General features: G+C 53.3%; 1 protein-coding gene across 1 annotated transcript in view; it reads left to right on the top strand.

The window, feature by feature from the left end:
• The window catches only part of Dscam1 (Down syndrome cell adhesion molecule 1), a 1,447,516-nt gene that overhangs the window by 246,332 nt on the left and 1,181,351 nt on the right, over positions 1 to 19,833 (top strand). The window contains exon 3 of the mRNA XM_071666240.1: positions 19,204 to 19,379. Within this exon, the coding sequence (XP_071522341.1) occupies positions 19,204 to 19,379 (176 nt within the window). The remainder of the gene's footprint in view (positions 1 to 19,203; positions 19,380 to 19,833) is intronic.

The following is a 19,833-nucleotide window of genomic DNA, read 5'->3' as shown; positions in this document are numbered from 1 at the left end:
GGCAGTAGAGAAGACATCACCCGCCCACCATCATAGGCTAAAATTCTTTGTCATAGAACAGGACACACTCTTACCACTGGACAAAAGACGAACCTGAAGACCTCTCATGTTAATGTAAACATCGTTAATGAGAGTATTTAAGGTAAATATTTTACCACGAATGATTATGAGATAAAAGTAAATTCAGACATTTTAAATATCACATGTAAGGACAAATTGTGTGGTCAAAATACATGTTATGAGAGATGTCTTACGGTCCAGCGACGGAGAGGAGGGAGCAGGATATAGAAAACGGACGAAATGGATATCTGGCGGCAATGCTCCTCACCGATAATCTTGGTAGCCGCTCCACGATGGGTTTACGGTGTCCAGGCTCGTCCCGGAGAGCAAGACGGGCAAGTTATGATACAAGCAGGAGCGAGGGAGAGACGTGTGATAGCGTGAGAGACGGAGGAAGGCTGGGAGAAAAGAGAGGAAATGAGAGCAAGCGACTGAGGCCGATAGTGCGTGAGAATGCGAGGCAAGTTCCGCCATTGTGCGGTCGGGTGAGGAAGCCGGCCGCGCCTCCCAGGGCGGGGTGGAATATCGCGCCATTATCGCCGTAATTGATTTTCTATTTTTGCGGGGAAGAGCAATATCGATCCTTGTGTAGGAAGGAGCAGTATTGATCCTTGTGTAGGAGGGAACAATATTGATCCTAGGGAGGTGACTCATTCTGTGTTAACACACGTAGGTTATTCCCTCCGTAAAACCTTTTGTTTCGTAGGAACTTTTGGAAACTTTGTATACTCTTGGTCGAATACTTTTATTACAGATCTTGAAAGCTTATATATATATATATATATATATATATATATATATATATTTTTTTTTTTTTTTTTGTGCTTTGTCGCTGTCTCCCGCGTTTGCGAGGTAGCGCAAGGAAAGAGATGAAAGAAATGGCCCAACCCACCCCCATACACATGTATATACATACGTCCACACACGCAAATATACATACCTACACAGCTTTCCATGGTTTACCCCAGACGCTTCACATGCCTTGATTCAGAGAGAGAGAGAGAGAGAGAGAGAGAGAGAGAGAGAGAGAGAGAGAGAGAGAGAGAGAGAGCAGTCCCATGCACTGGAGATACCCTACAGTGACACATGGGTACAGTACATTTAACGCTGTGTCGTCATGAATTCATGGGAATGGTGACACATCATTGCCCTCTATTCCGTTAACTTGTGAAACTATCTTGTACCACCACAGCTAAGATTACGTATGAGCCAGCTTCCTCGGTGAAGCGTCCAGCTGCTGGTTGGCGCAGCAGTGCAAACAGCTGCATGGTAGGTTGGTGCTGACGAGCTGCTGTGGTACGCTTAGCCAGGAAGATTATATAAGTCATGTAGTTCAACAAACTGTATCTGTTGTTCCTAATATATGTAGGTGGTTGGTTAGACTACAGTCGTGTGCCCAGATGTCTATACTCTGTTCCTTAACCAATTTCTAAGTAACGATTCCCCTCCCCCCTAATATATATATATATATATATATATATATATATATATATATATATATATATATGTATAATCAAGGCATGATAGCAGATCGCCGGCCGGAAACATCGCAAGGCAAACCTTTTTGACCTTGTTTTCCAAAAGGTCATATTTTCTCTGATGTTTATGTTTACTGGAGTGAGAGTAGTGTGTTTACTGTGCATGTTTTATGAATCTCCGGGTTTACCAGCGTGAGTCAGGAGGATTGATGATGTGAAGCGAATGTATGATTAAAGAGTGAATACATTTGGACGGCCACCAAACGCTTCGTTTGTGTTTAAAACATGTAGATTTATGTTCCTGTGTTTCAATCGTGTGGTGGCTCAGCACGAGTGTAAAACTGTGGGAAGGGTGTTAGGTTGGTCGTGTCACTGGGGGGAGGGTGTCGGGTTGGTCGTGTCACTGGGGGAGGGGGAGGGTTGGTCGTGTCACTGGGGGGAGGGTGTCGGGTTGGTCGTGTCACTGGGGGGAGGGTGTCGGGTTGGTCGTGTGGGACAGATGAACGACCAGCTGTGTCATGTTGGAAGGGAATGCCAGGCCCTGGGAATGTGGTCGTACCTACCTGAATGAATTCTTAATGGGGGGACCACAACCGTAGCTGTTGAACTCAGTCTGTTTTAGTGATGATTATGTTCATGAAAGTCGTTCACCGTCGGGGGTTCGTAAGTGGAGAGGGGTGGAGGTTGTGGCGGAAGGTGAACCCCGACGTTGGTCGGTATCTTCGTCAAGCGGTGTGAGGATGAGTGGAGAAGGTTGAGCTCAGGAATAGTTCTTGTGCACCAGGTGGGTCCCGGTGCCTCCAACCTGCCAGCCACTTAAGGTGACACGAATGTGTGTGTGTGTGTGTGTGTGTGTGTGTGTGTGTGTGTGTGTGTGTGTGTGTGTGTGTGTGAAGGGAAGCAGTGTATACTGGAGGGGAGGGGGGAGCGATCTGGTGGCGGGGCGCCCAGGCGCTGCCGACTAGATAGCACAGATAGCCCTCTGAGCACGATGGTACGACTCTTGACTACGAGTCTACCATCTTGGGTGACGTCGTCATTTCTGAAGTAATTCCTAAGGGTCATGTTACCGCCCGGGGGTGGTGCCACTAGGGGGGGGGGGTACACTGGAGGTCAGGGGGGCCAGCCAGCAGGTGACAGAAGGTTCCTGGCTCAGGTTCAGGCAGGAGGTAGGTAGGTAGGTACATCAGGTGTTGTCAGGGCAGGGATGATCCTGCGTCGTGGGGTGCAACATGACTCTCTCTCTCTCTCTCTCTCTCTCTCTCTCTCTCTCTCTCTCTCTCTCTCTCTCTCTCTCTCTCTCTCTCTCTCTCTCCCTCCTCCCGCGGCCTCTAGTCGCCTTTTTTTCGGGAGGGGGGGGGGACGGATTCTCCCTCACTTCCTCCTCCTCCTCCTCCTCCTCCTCCTCCTCCTCCTCCTCCTCCCAGTTTATTTCGTTCAAGGCCAAGCCTGCGTAAGGTCTCCCGGTCGTGAGTGAAGCGTTTCATTATATAGACAGAGACGCCGTAGATTCAGTTTACCATCTGTGACTATGATGTCCTTCCTGACGTGGGACCCTTCCACTCCGGCAGTGACATTCCCCCACACCACGGGAAGGCAGGAATGCGCACGGCTTTCCTCAACAGGTTGCAGGATCCACCCAGTGGTCACTTGAGGGAGGGGGTCGGAGGAGGGGAGATGGTATGAAGACGATGGTGTGAAGGTAACCCATCTGGTATACTTCACGTGCATTTAGTTTACATCACCGTAGTGTGTGAGTGTACTGGTGGAAGAATTGCCAAAGCATACCACGTTTGGACACGACGGTCTTGCGACTGGAGTCCACGGGGAATATGGTGTGAGGACACGTGAGTAAAAGCAGTGAGTTGATTCACTGAATAATATATTGATGACCTTTGTGAGGCAGGCAGAGAATGCACCACCGCCGCTCCCGGACCACTACACGCACGCACGCACGCCCGGGTTTCCTGCTACGCTGACCTTTCGAGATGACTCACATCGCCAGCCAACCACGAGTGCATACGTCCACCATGACCTTTACCCTCTCACCCCCCCCCCCCCTGCCGCCCCTGCTGGAACCCCTACCACCACCACAACAACAACAATAACAATTCCCGTGGCAACGGAGGTCAGGAAGACCCTTTTCAATAACAAGAGTTATAGTCTATCTCGGGGCAGTCAAAGTCGTACTATATAAGAGTCGCCAGCACCACCCAGAAGTCGTACCGGGCTTGCCATTACTTCAGGGTCGTACTGGGCTTGTCTTCATTACCTCAGGGTCGTACGGGGCTTTTAAAGTCATTACCTCAGGGTCGTACTAAGCTTGTGTTTGAGAGTCGTCACAACTGACAGGGTCGTACTTAGTCTATCTTACGAGTCGTTACTACCCACAGGGTCGTACTCTCCCCATCGTTTCCCATCGTGTGTTTGACCCGCGAAGCTGTTGGGGTCGGCACTCGCCAGTGTCTGGTTTATCCCAGTTTACACAGTGGCAGAACTAGGGGAACGCCTGTATTACACCAGTGTAGTAAGTGATGACTGTTACAGTGGAGCTTGCATGGTGCGGGTGATGGCTGTATGCTGGGGCCAGTATGGTGATGGTTGTGTGGTGTGTGAGGTGATGTTGGTATGTGACGTTTATAGTGTTCTGCGTATGATATAGTGCGTACGTATAGTGACGTCAGTCTGCTGTGGGAAGAACTGCTTCATCTGTGTGGTGCAGGTGATGTGTTGTGGTGAGTATGGTGACTTGGCATCTTGTGGCGTGTATGGCTCAGCCTGTATGGAGGAGGGAGGGTTCCTGTATGGTGCTGGTGTATGGTGGATGGAGTGTGGTGAGGGAGGGAGGGGCAGTAGAGCGTGAGGGGCGCCCATTATAGCGCCATGTAAGGCAGGTGGCGGCCCCGCCCTGGGCCTCTATATGGTGGACCTGACGGGCCCTAAGCCCAGCTCCTCCAGCAGGCCTGACGGTGCGGGGAGACGGACCTGACGGGCCCTGATCCCGGCCCCTCCAGCAGGCCCTGAAGATGCAGGGGGGAAACCCTGGCTGGCCACATGAGGTGTGGCCTGCAACAATGACCACAGCTCAGCTGGTGGTGATGGAGAGACCCCGGAGCTAAGCTGAGGCACAGACATGAAGGACTGTGGTCCGTACCCTGCAGACAACAGACCCACAAGGTTTTATGTGAATCATATTTTTTACCACATCCTGTGTTGCTGTGTAGATGGTGGTATAAACTTCTGAGTACGACGACTTAACCACCCCTTGAGTACGACGACTTAACCCCTTGAGTACGACGACTTAACCCCTTGAGTACGACAACTTAACCCCTTGAGCACGACGACTTAACCCCTTCAGTACGACAACTTAACCCCTTGAGTACGACGATTGTTGTGGTGACCTGTGCCTGCCTCTGGCATCCTAGCCTTGTAACTCACATTCCCATGGTGAACTTTAAGTCTCACACTCGCCTTACCTACTCTCAAAAGATCATGTGGAAGTTGCTCTCATAACATGCGTCCTCTCCCTGCCTCTCAGCCGCTCCACTCTCACCACGTCTCTTACAGCCACGCACTTTTCACACGCCTCTCGCACGCTCCTCACAGCCACACAACTCTCACAGGCCTTTCACCACGCCTCTCACAGCCACAGATCTCTCACACGCTTCTCACAGCCACAGATCTCTTACACGCCTCTCACAGCCACACATCTTTCATACGCCTCTCACAGCCACGCCTCTCACACACCTCTCACAGCCAGGCTCATCGTTGCCATTCGTCAGTTGTACCAGCGCAGTGTCTGCTCCCCCTCCCCATCGTTCCTCGCTGTGTTTGGTCGATCCGGATGCCATCCGTTCGTCTAGAACGGTTGTGACGTCACTTTAGTATGGCAGAGGAGCGGAATGGGACGTGGGAGGGAAGGGTTACAACGTCTCCTTCGGGTGTTCTGCTTGGGGAGGCCCTTTCCATCTCACCACCCTCTCCCATCAACACGGAGGAACGGATAAAACAGTCCATCCCTCACTCTGCTCTGGTGATTACATTACTGTCGGAGTTTTAACATTCCGAAGGTAATTATGTAATTACAGACCACCGTGTTACCTTCGTTACTGTAACATAATCATCGGGGTTACATGGGATGCAGTAATCTTGTGTCTGAAGGGTCGTACCCTTGTGTTCAGAGGTCGTGCCGCCCGGGGCAAGGGTCGTACCGCCCTACCGAAGGGGCTCAGCGCGAGGAAGGTCACGATGCAGGAGCCTAGTTTCTCGTCCCTCCACCAGGAGGCACCAGCCGTCTGGAGGATTCATGAAATCCTTCATGAGGAATCAGGCGGGGGAGGGAGGGAGGGAGTGTGGGGTACGCCGGGCCAGAAACAGTCTGATTGATCAGACAACGATATAGCTCGGCCTCTGAGGAGCGAGTCTGGCAGGTTGGAGGTGGACCTTAGACACCAGCTCGAGGGTTATCTACCTGTACCCTGCTGACACCACCTGTGTGGTCAGTGTGCTGCCAACACCATTACCTCAAAACCAGCCCCCCAGACGCCCCACGTCAGGGGTTGGTACCCACACTACACGCCATCCTAGGGCGTGGGTCAGGAGCAGGACGCTGCCCACGACGTGGGGGGGGGGGGGGACGTGGGCAGCGCCCCGCCCCGACACATGGGCCGATGTAATACAATTCTGTGTCGGGGACGCGGCCGCCCTGCCTCGCACTACCAGGCGAACCACCCCACCGGTATTGTGCTCTCTCTCTCTCTCTCTCTCTCTCTCTCTCTCTCTCTCTCTCTCTCTCTCTCTCTCTCTCTCTCACGTGGAGACGTCGTCTGCCCTTCCCTCCGGCGTCAGCGTCGTTGGTCGTGTGTCTTTATGCTTCAGCTTAGTGAAGGGGTAAACCTCCTACCTCTCCTCCCCTCACAGGCAGGAGCTACACACTGAACAGTGAGAGGGCTCAGCCTCCCTTCCTTCCCCTTCAAGCAGCAGCTGTGGACTCCGCCAACCTGTCTGTCTGTCTGTCTGTCTGTCTATCTCTCCAGGGTCGCCAGCCAGCCAGCCAGCCAGCCTGTCTGTCTATCTCTCCAGGGTCGCCAGCCAGCCTGTCTGTCTGTCTATCTCCTCAGCCTTTCTGTATATCTGTCTCTCCAGGGTCGCCAGCCAGCATGTTTGTCTGTCTGTCTGTCTCTCCAGGATCGCCAGCCAGCCTGTCTGTGTCTCTGTCTGTCTGTCTGTCTGTGCAGGATCGCCAGTCATCCTGGAAGGGAGCACCACCACTGATGGTGGTGGGTACGTATGTATGGCAGTGCCCGGGAGAGCCAGATAACACAGGACGTGATGGTTTATGACCAAGGTGTCTACTGATGACACTGATAACGATGACTTCGATGGCTTATCTGTGTAGATAGATGGAGACGAGACAGTACAGCAGAAGGCTCCTCCCCCACCCACCACTATAGATGGAGACAGGACAGTACAGCAGAAGGCTCCTCCCCCACCCACCACTATAGATGAAGACGAGACAGTAAAACAGAAGGCTCCTCCCCCACCCACCACTATAGATGGAGACAGGACTGTACAGCAGAAGGCTCCTCCCCCACCCACCACTATAGATGGAGACAGGACAGTACAGCAGAAGGCTCCTCCCCCACCCACCACTGTAGATGGAGACAGGACAGTACAGCAGAAGGCTCCTCCCCCACCCACCACTATAGATGGAGACAGGACTGTACAGCAGAAGGCTCCTCCCCCACCCACCACTGTAGATGGAGACAGGACAGTACAGCAGAAGGCTCCTCCCCCACCCACCACTATAGATGGAGACAGGACAGTACAGCAGAAGGCTCCTCCCCCACCCACCACTATAGATGGAGACAGGACTGTACAGCAGAAGGCTCCTCCCCCACCCACCACTATAGATGGAGACAGGACAGTACAGCAGAAGGCTCCTCCCCCACCCACCACTATAGATGGAGACAGGACAGTACAGCAGAAGGCTCCTCCCCCACCCACCACTGTAGATGGAGACAGGACAGTACAGCAGAAGGCTCCTCCCCCACCCACCACTGTAGATGGAGACAGGATAGTAAAGCAGAAGGCTTCTCTTCCTCCGGCATATCAGCCAGCAAGAAGATATATATGAAGGAACGCCATGTAGTATAGAGCCTTAGGGTATACTAACGCGGAAATTATAGAGGAAAGTATTAATAGAAAACGTAATTGTGATCAGCTTTCAGCAGGCGGGTGAGGAGTGTCATATAAAGTAATCTGGAAAGAAAACATGTTAGAGAAACATGTGTACTGTTGTATGTGGCCAGAATCTTTGAGAACTTATCAGTATTAAATATAGTATTGGTCTGGGCGTGTACCAGGGCGAGGTGGGTGTGGCAGGGGAGGCGATGGGCGCACCTGGGCGGGCGGTGGGTGTAGGTGTGAGTGTGGGCGGGGGGGGGCTTAGGGTGTAGGTGTGAGTGAGTGTGGGCGGTGGATTGGGAGGGAGGGAGGCAGGGTTGGCCCTGGCGTAACGTACCGTCTGGCCGGGTACGGCGGCGGTAACACCGCTCCTCCTCCTGCCGGATCAATAGCCCGGACCCGGGCCCGGAGCCGGTACCAATAATGGCCCCCCAGGAGGAGCCTTGTGACTCCAAGTCTTGCTGGAATTTTCAATTAGTGTTGGGATGGGTGTTGGCAGGGGCAGCTCTGACACCGGGTCTGTGCTAGCAGGGGCAGGTCTGACACCGGGTCTGTGCTGGCAGGGGCAGGTCTGACACCGGGTCTGTGTTGGCAGGGATGGTGACATGGGCAGGTCTGACACCATGTCTTTGTTGGCAGGGATGGTGACATGGGCAGGTCTGACACCATGTCTTTGTTGGCAGGGATGGTGGCAGGGGCAGCTCTGACACCGGGTCTGTGTTGGCAGGGATGGTGGCAGGGGCAGGTGTGACGAGGGATCCGGTGGGCGGGTGTCTGACACCGGATGTAGGGTCGTCCCAGCCAACACTGCACTTCGTCATAACAGTGATGTGAGGCGGGAGGTCACTGAGGAAGGTGCACGACCCCAGCAGGCTGGTCGTCCACTGTGGGAGGTGCACGACCCCAGCAGGCTGGTCGTCCATTGTGGGAGGTGCACGACCCCAGCAGGCTGGTCGTCCACTGAGGAAGGTGCACGACCCCAGCAGGCTGGTCGTCCATTGTGGGAGGTGCACGACCCCAGCAGGCTGGTCGTCCATTGTGGGAGGTGCACGACCCCAGCAGGCTGGTCGTCCACTGTGGGAGGTGCACGACCCCAGCAGGCTGGTCGTCCACTGAGGAAGGTGCACGACCCCAGCAGGCTGGTCGTCCATTGTGGGAGGTGCACGACCCCAGCAGGCTGGTCGTCCATTGTGGGAGGTGCACGACCCCAGCAGGCTGGTCGTTCACTGTGGGAGGTGCACGACCCCAGCAGGCTGGTCGTCCACTGAGGAAGGTGCACGACCCCAGCAGGCTGGTCGTCCACTGAGGAAGGTGCACGACCCCAGCAGGCTGGTCGTCCACTGTGGGAGGTGCATGAACCCAGCAGGCTGGTCGTTCACTGTGGGAGGTGCCCTACCCCAGGAGGCTGGTCGTCCACTGTGGGAGGTGCACGACCCCAGCAGGCTGGTCGTCCATTGTGAGAGTTGCATGACCCCAGCAGGCTGGTGGTCCACTGTGGGAGGTGCCCTACCCCAGGAGGCTGGTCGTCCACTGTGGGAGTTGCATGACCCCAGTAGGCTGGTCGTCCACTGTGGGAGTTGCACGACCCCAGCAGGCTGGTCGTCCACTGGGGGAGGTGCACGACCCCAGCAGGCAGGTCGTTTGGTCTTGGAGTGTCTAGAGACGGAGGGGCTGAGGAGGGGATGTCGGGGGGGGGGGGGTATTGATGGGGCTGGAAATGTCTGGAAGTAGAGGTGGGGGTGGGGGGGAGGGGTAGTGTCTGGAGGTAATTGTGGGGTAAGGGGGGGTTTGGGTGGGGTGTCTGGGAGTTAAAGGGTGGGTGTCTGAAGGAGGCGGTGGAGGGGATGTCTGCTGAGCAGCTGGTGGGTCACGTGAGGGGGGGGGGGGGGGCACCCGTGGGTCTGTGCCCTCCCACACTAGGCTGTGACCAACCCCGGCCCGTACGTGACGCATTACGCTAATGGTACAGTGAAGTACTGACGGTACAACAGCAAGGTACATGGTGGCCATGTACCGGGTGTAGGTACAAGGATGGTAAGGTACTTGCGTAAAGTGTCGAGGAATTAACAAAGAATTCTATTTGTGTGTAGTAGAGATACTGTACTTACCGTACTGTACACTATAGTGTACTATACACTACTGTGTTATACATTGTAGTGTACTATACACTGTAGTGTACTAAGTGGATACCATACCGCATCATACTTAACACTTAACATCATACTTAACACTTTGCACCAAGTTTATACCGTACTGTGCCATGCTATACACTTTATTAAGTGGACACTGTGCTATACCATACTATACACTTTACCAAGTGGATACTTTACTGTACCTTACTGTACATTCTGTAGCAAGTGGATGCTACGCTTGTAAAAATTCCCAGGCTCTTGGGTTAGGTCGTTGGTCGACCAGGCTGGTTGGTTAGGTCGTTGGTCGACCAGGCTGGTTGGTTAGGTCGTTAGTGGAGCAAGGTATTGGGTTAGGTCGTTGGTCGACCAAGGTGTTGGGTTGGGTCGTTGGTCGAGCAAGGTGTTGGGTTGGGTGGTTGGTGGAGCAAGGTGTTGGGTTGGGTGGTTGGTGGAGCAAGGTGTTGGGTTGGGTCGTTGGTGGAGCAAGGTGTTGGGTTGGGTCGTTGGTGGAGCAAGGTGTTGGGTTGGGTGGTTGGTGGAGCAAGGTGTTGGGTTGGGTGGTTGGTGGAGCAAGGTGTTGGGTTGGGTCGTTGGTGGAGCAAGGTGTTGGAAGCCGCAGCCAGACTGAGGCAGGCCCCCAGAGCCTGGCTGGTGTGGTACACTTTGTAGGTAGTTGTCCAGTGCAGTCTTGACCTTGTCTACCGTGCAGCAACCCAGGCTGTTTCTGACGGTAGATGGCGGCCAGGAGGTGTTGAAGAGTCTTGGGCCCCGCCCGCAGGTTTAAGGTCTTCTCTCATCTTGTGTGCCGACGTCGCATCTTTGGATTTCAGAGATGGTATTTTACGCAGCCTTCCATGACGGTCGTGCCAGCAGCAGGTTATACCACAATGTAACGTGAGAACCACACCTACTTCTGCCTCACTGTATCATACTATACAAAGGAAGTGAAACAATGTCCTATACTGTACTGTACTATACTATACTGTACTGTACTGTACTGTACTGTACTGCACTGTACTGTACTGTACTATACTATACTATACTATACTATACTATACTATACTATACTATACTACTGAGGAATATTCGAGAAAGCCACGCCCATTGTTGGGATGTGTTGGACATAATCTCGCCCAGTGTTGGGGGAGTGTTGGAGAAAGTCTCGCCCAGTGTTGGGGGAGTGTTGGAGAAAGTCTCGCCCAGTGTTGGGGAGGCGCAGTGTACATAGTGATTGAGCTTCATCTGGTACATCACGAAGACCACATGAACACATCATCATCATCACCATCATCATCATCATCATCATTATCACCATCATCATCATCATCATCATCATTACCATCATCATCATCACCACCATCATCATCATCATCATCATTACCATCATCATCATCACCATCATCATTACCATCATTACCATCATTATCATCATCATCACCACCATCATCATCATCATTACCATCATCATCATCATTACCATCATTATCATCATCATCATCATTACCATCATCATCATCTTCATCATCACCACCATAATCATCATTATCATCATCATCATTACCATCATTACCATCATTATCATCATCATCACCACCATCATCATCATCATTACCATCATCATCATCATTACCATCATTATCATCATCATCATCATTACCATCATTATCATCATCATCATCATTACCATCATTATCATCTTCATCATCACCATCATCATCATCATCACCATCAGGAACTGTAGCGAGTGTCTACCGCCTGGGTTGGGGTCGACGTGGTCGAGGGGTCGAACTGCCGCTCTGGGTCGAGGTGTCAGGAGGTCACGAGTCCCCCTGACCTCCTCTAACGCTGGGGAACAGCTTGTACACTCATGATCAGGATCGGGGAGGGAGTCCTCAGTGAAGCCACAGATGATGTAATGTATCGTAAACACAAGAGACGATTGCGTAATGAACATTTTTTCGTGTCAGAAACTTTGTGGCTCATTACATGGAAGTATCTGGAAACATGATGGACCGACCAGCCGGCGGGGAAGAAGGTAAACTATTCCCAGAACGAGTGGGTAGTACCTGCACAATGCTGTAGACCAGCCAAGGCTCCGCTGGAGACGTAGGCCTGCCGGCTGCAGCCTCACACAGCATGACTGATCACGGGAGCAGCAGTGTAACGAGCCGCACACACACGACCCTTTGGGTCATACCGTCCTTCTCGTGCGGTTAGGATGCGGGGTCGAAGGTTAGGTGTCATTGTGGATGGGTCACATGATGACAATAGTCCCGTGTACCCCCGGGCGGCAGACACCCCCTCCACCCCTGGTAAGGTGGCTGGTGACGCCGTCACTAGCGGTGGTCTGGTGTGTGGCCCTGAGCACGGCGGCAGGTGTGCGGCGGCGGGGCCCGAGCAGCGGCACACCAGAATGCATGAGTGTCTGTACCACCTGTCATCCGGGAAAGGGACTGGTACCCTGTCCTGGGTCACACCTGTCATCCGGGAAAGGGACTGGTACCCTGTCCTGGGTCACACCTGTCATCCGGGAAAGGGACTGGTACCCTGTCCAGGGTCACACCTGTCATCCGGTAAAGGGACTGGTACCCTGTCCTGGGGCACACCTGTCGTCCGGGTGACCAGTAGTACCCTGTCCTGGGTCACACCTGTCATCCGGGAGAGGGACCAGTCCCATGATGTCCCCAGAGTTGCTCATGTTGACTCCGTGAGCCTGTAGGTGCAGCACGCCTCTCTTTATGGTGACACAGACGTGTTATATTACAGGAGGGGAGGATCTGTTATATACTTCGAAAGTAACGTATATTGGCCGGCGGCCCAGGTACCCAACCTGGTGACCAGGCTCCAGGTGACCTCGCACACAGGGGTTGTAAGGCCACCCGTGACTTGTCCCGTGACTTTGACCTTTGCATTGTGTGGAGCGGCTTATATACAACTTTAAAAAGAAAATGTGTTTAAAACTGTACTGACGTGGGAAAGCTGGAGGCCAGGGACTTTATGATCCGTGAAGAGGTTATCTGCTGGAGGATAGTATTAGTATCAAGGATTATTGACACATGAGAACAGGTCAGTACAGCAGAAGACATATTGACATCATTGATTAACCTTGTGAGAGACACGGCCGGGGAAGGCTGTGCGCACCTGACTGTGGAGTAATGATGGGGATCATTACAGACACACACACACACGCACACAGCCTCCGCCCGGGACGAACAGACGCACACACAGACAAGCCCCCGCCTCCTGTATTATCACTCGCTAATAGATATTTTAAGCAGATGAAAATTTATCTTGTGAAAGTCGGTGGTAATTATTGACTGACAGTGAACAAGTTATCTTGTAATTGTTATTTGTAAGTTGTATGAAGCTCTTATGCTCTCACTGTGTTATAAGTAGGGTAAAGTAGGGCCATCCAGACTACACGAGAATTATAGTGTGGTCGATTAGGGAGGTGTTGCCTCTGATGGTAATGTAGTGTCAAGACGAGGTGATAGGATGGTTATTATGATGTGCCGACCCCCATCCTCTCGTGGGTTACACACACACACACACACACACACACACACACACACACACACACACACACATCAGCCGTGAATTACATTGTTTGTTGCCCGCCTTAACCACCGTTTGTGTAGTGGTCTGCAATCTGGTGGAGAGCTTGTTGCCATAGTGACCCGCCTGGCTGAACGTAAGGAGGACACGAGCATCGTTCTACTCAGGTGACGTGCGTCAGGTAGACTTGCGCTGTCTGATAATTTCCAGGGATGAACTTGGATAGAATTAAGAAGACTTAGTGAGGTTATTTGTAGTACCTGAAGGTGGTACGAGCGTCGTGACCACCTAACCTGCCCAGGACTCAGCACCTGCCGCCGCCGCCGCTGAGCAGCTGCCGCCTCACATCACCTCAAGGATAACCAGGTTTTGGCTTGCTAGTACTGTTCGTCAAGGGTGTCGCTAGGAGGATGAAAAAAATATGTTTTGAAATACACCTGCTTCTCATAATCATGTGAAAAAGAGCGAGCCTTTCATGTTATATGAAGCGTAGCAGAAAATGTGTTCTAACGATAAGAGTTAACAAACATAAAAGCCCAGCCTGACACCTGCTCTTTACCTTGTTCGTTACTTTTATGTCAAACTCTAACGTCTCTCCTCTCCTTCGCTTGGATTGGAAACTTCCAGATATATTGCTCTAGTGATTATTATTCATTAGATCGTGGCGATGTACGGGTATCATAACGTGAATTTGTGGCACAAATTCATAACTCTTGCGTGGTTCATCTTACAGAGGTTTGATTGTTTCATCTGCAGCCGGGTAAATTGTCCGCTGCTAAATTTTCCAGGCAGGAAAACAATCAATGGGTTTATTTGAACACAGGTGGTTACGTATCATAGTGTTTGCAGTTTAGTCAATAGAAATTAACATGAGAGAGAAGTTTATAATCCAGTGAGGGTGTGAGAGGATGAATGGGGAAAAAAGTGCTGAGGCGGGTTGTACCGTGGTGCTGAGGCGGGTTGTACCGTGGTGCTGAAGCGGGACTTACCATGGTGCTGAAGCGGGACTTACCATGGTGCTGAAGCGGGACTTACCATGGTGCTGAAGCGGGACTTACCATGGTGCTGAAGCGGGACTTACCATGGTGCTGAAGCGGGTTGTACCGTGGTGCTGAAGCGGGACTTACCATGGTGCTGAAGCGGGTTGTACCGTGGTGCTGAAGCGGGACTTACCATGGTGCTGAAGCGGGACTTACCGTGGTGCTGAAGCGGGACTTACCATGGTGCTGAAGCGGGACTTACCATGGTGCTGAAGCGGGTTGTACCGTGGTGCTGAAGCGGGACTTACCATGGTGCTGAAGCGGGACTTACCATGGTGCTGAAGCGGGACTTACCATGGTGCTGAAGCGGGTTGTACCGTGGTGCTGAGGCGGGTTGTACCGTGGTGCTGAAGCGGGACTTACCATGGTGCTGAAGCGGGACTTACCATGGTGCTGAAGCGGGTTGTACCGTGGTGCTGAAGCGGGTTGTACAGTGGTGCTGAAGCGGGACTTACCATGGTGCTGAAGCGGGTTGTACAGTGGTGCTGAAGCGGGACTTACCATGGTGCTGAAGCGGGTTGTACCGTGGTGCTGAAGCGGGTTGTACAGTGGTGCTGAAGCGGGACTTACCATGGTGCTGAAGCGGGTTGTACAGTGGTGCTGAAGCGGGTTGTACAGTGGTGCTGAAGCGGGACTTACCATGGTGCTGAAGCGGGACTTACCATGGTGCTGAAGCGGGTTGTACCGTGGTGCTGAGGCGGGTTGTACCGTGGTGCTGAAGCGGGTTGTACAGTGGTGCTGAAGCGGGTTGTACAGTGGTGCTGAAGCGGGTTGTACAGTGGTGCTGAAGCGGGACTTACCATGGTGCTGAAGCGGGTTGTACAGTGGTGCTGAAGCGGGTTGTACAGTGGTGCTGAAGCGGGACTTACCATGGTGCTGAAGCGGGACTTACCATGGTGCTGAAGCGGGTTGTACCGTGGTGCTGAGGCGGGTTGTACCGTGGTGCTGAAGCGGGACTTACCATGGTGCTGAAGCGGGACTTACCATGGTGCTGAAGCGGGACTTACCATGGTGCTGAAGCGGGACTTACCATGGTGCTGAAGCGGGACTTACCATGGTGCTGAAGCGGGTTGTACAGTGGTGCTGAAGCGGGTTGTACAGTGGTGCTGAAGCGGGACTTACCATGGTGCTGAAGCGGGTTGTACAGTGGTGCTGAAGCGGGACTTACCATGGTGCTGAAGCGGGTTGTACAGTGGTGCTGAAGCGGGTTGTACAGTGGTGCTGAAGCGGGTTGTACAGTGGTGCTGAAGCGGGTTGTACCGTGGTGCTGAGGCGGGTTGTACCGTGGTGCTGAAGCGGGACTTACCATGGTGCTGAAGCGGGACTTACCATGGTGCTGAAGCGGGACTTACCATGGTGCTGAAGCGGGACTTACCATGGTGCTGAAGCGGGACTTACCATGGTGCTGAAGCGGGACTTACCATGGTGCTGAAGCGGGTTGTACAGTGGTGCTGAAGCGGGACTTACCATGGTGCTGAAGCGGGTTGTACAGTGGTGCTGAAGCGGGTTGTACAGTGGTGCTGAAGCGGGACTTACCATGGTGCTGAAGCGGGTTGTACAGTGGTGCTGAAGCGGGACTTACCATGGTGCTGAAGCGGGTTGTACAGTGGTGCTGAAGCGGGTTGTACAGTGGTGCTGAAGCGGGTTGTACAGTGGTGCTGAAGCGGGTTGTACAGTGGTGCTGAAGCGGGACTTACCATGGTGCTGAAGCGGGACTTACCATGGTGCTGAAGCGGGTTGTACAGTGGTGCTGAAGCGGGTTGTACAGTGGTGCTGAAGCGGGTTGTACCGTGGTGCTGAGGCGGGTTGTACCGTGGTGCTGAGGCGGGTTGTACCGTGGTGCTGAAGCGGGTTGTACCGTGGTGCTGAAGCGGGACTTACCATGGTGCTGAAGCGGGACTTACCATGGTGCTGAAGCGGGACTTACCATGGTGCTGAAGCGGGTTGTACAGTGGTGCTGAAGCGGGTTGTACAGTGGTGCTGAAGCGGGACTTACCATGGTGCTGAAGCGGGTTGTACAGTGGTGCTGAAGCGGGACTTACCATGGTGCTGAAGCGGGTTGTACCGTGGTGCTGAAGCGGGACTTACCATGGTGCTGAAGCGGGACTTACCATGGTGCTGAAGCGGGACTTACCATGGTGCTGAAGCGGGACTTACCATGGTGCTGAAGCGGGACTTACCATGGTGCTGAAGCGGGACTTACCATGGTGCTGAAGCGGGACTTACCATGGTGCTGAAGCGGGTTGTACCGTGGTGCTGAAGCGGGTTGTACAGTGGTGCTGAAGCGGGTTGTACAGTGGTGCTGAAGCGGGACTTACCATGGTGCTGAAGCGGGACTTACCATGGTGCTGAAGCGGGTTGTACAGTGGTGCTGAAGCGGGACTTACCATGGTGCTGAAGCGGGACTTACCATGGTGCTGAAGCGGGACTTACCATGGTGCTGAAGCGGGACTTACCATGGTGCTGAAGCGGGACTTACCATGGTGCTGAAGCGGGACTTACCATGGTGCTGAAGCGGGACTTACCATGGTGCTGAAGCGGGACTTACCATGGTGCTGAAGCGGGACTTACCATGGTGCTGAAGCGGGTTGTACCGTGGTGCTGAAGCGGGACTTACCATGGTGCTGAAGCGGGTTGTACAGTGGTGCTGAAGCGGGTTGTACAGTGGTGCTGAAGCGGGTTGTACAGTGGTGCTGAAGCGGGTTGTACCGTGGTGCTGAAGCGGGTTGTACAGTGGTGCTGAAGCGGGTTGTACCGTGGTGCTGAAGCGGGACTTACCATGGTGCTGAAGCGGGACTTACCATGGTGCTGAAGCGGGACTTACCATGGTGCTGAAGCGGGACTTACCATGGTGCTGAAGCGGGTTGTACCGTGGTGCTGAGGCGGGTTGTACCGTGGTGCTGAGGCGGGTTGTACCGTGGTGCTGAGGCGGGTTGTACCGTGGTGCTGAGGCGGGTTGTACCGTGGTGCTGAAGCGGGTTGTACAGTGGTGCTGAAGCGGGTTGTACAGTGGTGCTGAAGCGGGACTTACCATGGTGCTGAAGCGGGACTTACCATGGTGCTGAAGCGGGTTGTACAGTGGTGCTGAAGCGGGTTGTACAGTGGTGCTGAAGCGGGTTGTACCGTGGTGCTGAAGCGGGTTGTACCGTGGTGCTGAAGCGGGTTGTACCGTGGTGCTGAGGCGGGTTGTACCGTGGTGCTGAAGCGGGTTGTACCATGGTGCTGAGGCGGGTTGTACCGTGGTGATGAAGCGGGACTTACCATGGTGCTGAAGCGGGACTTACCATGGTGCTGAAGCGGGACTTCCCGTGGTGATGAAGCGGGTCGTACTGGCGTGCTGAAGCGGGTTGTACTGTGGTGATGAAGCGGGTACGTGTGCTCTGTAGGTATGCGGGTTCACCTTAGCGGGGGTTATCGGGAACTTCTGGAGGAGACTGACGAAGGTATGAGCCCCTGGGGCGGGGGGCGCGAGGCTGGCCGACCTCTCATGTCTCCTGAGTTTCTTTAGTTCAAAGCTGCAGTCTGGTCCCGCGCGGCCGGCCATGTTGAGGGTGGTGTTCTGTGATGCTGTGTTGTGTTGTCATGGTGCTGTGCTGTGTTGTCCTGGTGTTGGTGCTGTGTTGTCCTGGTGTTGGTGCTGTGTTGTGCTGGTGCTGTGTTGTCCTGGTGCTGGTGCTGTGTTGTCCTGGTGTTGGTGCTGTGTTGTCCTGGTGTTGGTGCTGTGTTGTCCTGGTGTTGGTGCTGTGTTGTCCTGGTGCTGGTGCTGTGTTGTCCTGGTGTTGGTGCTGTGTTGTGCTGGTGCTGGGGCTGTGTTGTGCTGATGCTGGGGCTGTGTTGTCCTGGTGCTGGTGCTGTGTTGTCCTGGTGTTGGTGCTGTGTTGTCCTGGTGTTGGTGCTGTGTTGTGCTGATGCTGGGGCTGTGTTGTCCTGGTGCTGGTGCTGTGTTGTCCTAGTGCTGGTGCTGGTGCTGTGTTGTCCTGGTGCTGGTGCTGTGTTGTCCTAGTGCTGGTGCTGTGTTATGTTGTCGGTGCTGGTGCTGTGTTGTCCTGGTGCTGGTGCTGTGTTGTCCTGGTGCTGGTGCTGTGTTGTGCTGGTGCTGGTGCTCTGCTGTGTTGTCCTCGTGTTGGGTGATCCTGGTGTTGCTTGTGTTGTGTTGCTGCTGTGTTCAGATAATGAACATTTTGATAACGAAGAATGGAACAGAATTTTAAAATCATGGTCTGTGTTGCTTTACATTACACTAAACTATGGTGTCGAAGTTCATTTACCCCACAGCAGGGTCTGTGACTTCACCTTACCTGACCTTACCTTACGAAGGTATCGGAGTCCTGCCTCCATAGCTGGGTCTGGGACCTTTTCTGGCTGGCTGCGGCTTCCAACACCTTGCTCGACCAACGACCCAATCCAACACCTTGGTCGACCAGTGACCCAACTCAACAGCCTGGGCCCAGATCGGGCTATGGGAGGTGAAGATAAGCTAAGAGATAAATTTGAATGTCACAAAGTCCAGCGGGGTCGCTGGAGTGCTATGACGGTACGACCCTACCCATCTTATCTAAGGGTCGTACCGTCTTGCTCAGTGGGATGAAAGAATACAGACTTGTCCTGTGTCTCACCCATGACTATATTTACAAGTATCCAACACTGATTTATATCTTGTTTCCTTGTATCCTAGTGTTACATGTACGTTGTTACCCCGGTGTATACATGAAGCTCGGGACTGATGTTGTGTGTGTGTTTGTGTTCCTGCAGGACTGTGTGAGGAGAGCGGCCCCGTCATCCTTGAGGAACCCGACAACCGTGTAGACTTCAGCAACTCGACCGGCGCCAACATTCACTGCTCCGTACGTGGCCACCCCCGCCCCACCGTCGTCTGGGTCCGAGCTGAAGATGGTTCTGCTATTGGTGATGTCCCTGGACTTAGGAAGGTCAGTAAAAGCCACCAGTCATACAGTCAGGCACACCCAGGAAGGTCAGTCATACAGTCAGGCACACCCAGGAAGGTCAGTCATACAGTCAGGCACACCCAGGAAGGTCAGTCATACAGTCAGGCACACCCAGGAAGGTCAGTCATACAGTCAGGCACACCCAAGAAGGTCAGTAACTCTGGAAAGTCATCCAGTTATGAAGCATCATGAGGCTCACCTGCTGCTTACTTCTCTTCCTCCTGCCTCTCATATATTTAACCTCTCTCTCTCTCTCTCTCTCTCTCTCTCTCTCTCTCTCTCTCTCTCTCTCTCTCTCTCTCTCTCTCTCTCTCTCTCTCTCTCTCTCTCTCCTCCGGCTTGTAAGCAGTCTCCCTTCTTTTCTGTCTTCTTTCTTTGCTCTACAATCTCCTTCTTCTGTCCCACTCGTCCCTGTAACTTTTCTTGTTAACATTTT

The sequence above is a fragment of the Panulirus ornatus genome, chromosome 11 (genome assembly GCF_036320965.1).
Source record: "Panulirus ornatus isolate Po-2019 chromosome 11, ASM3632096v1, whole genome shotgun sequence".
Classification (NCBI taxonomy): domain Eukaryota; kingdom Metazoa; phylum Arthropoda; class Malacostraca; order Decapoda; family Palinuridae; genus Panulirus; species Panulirus ornatus.
This window is presented reverse-complemented; position numbering and strand designations above follow the sequence as displayed.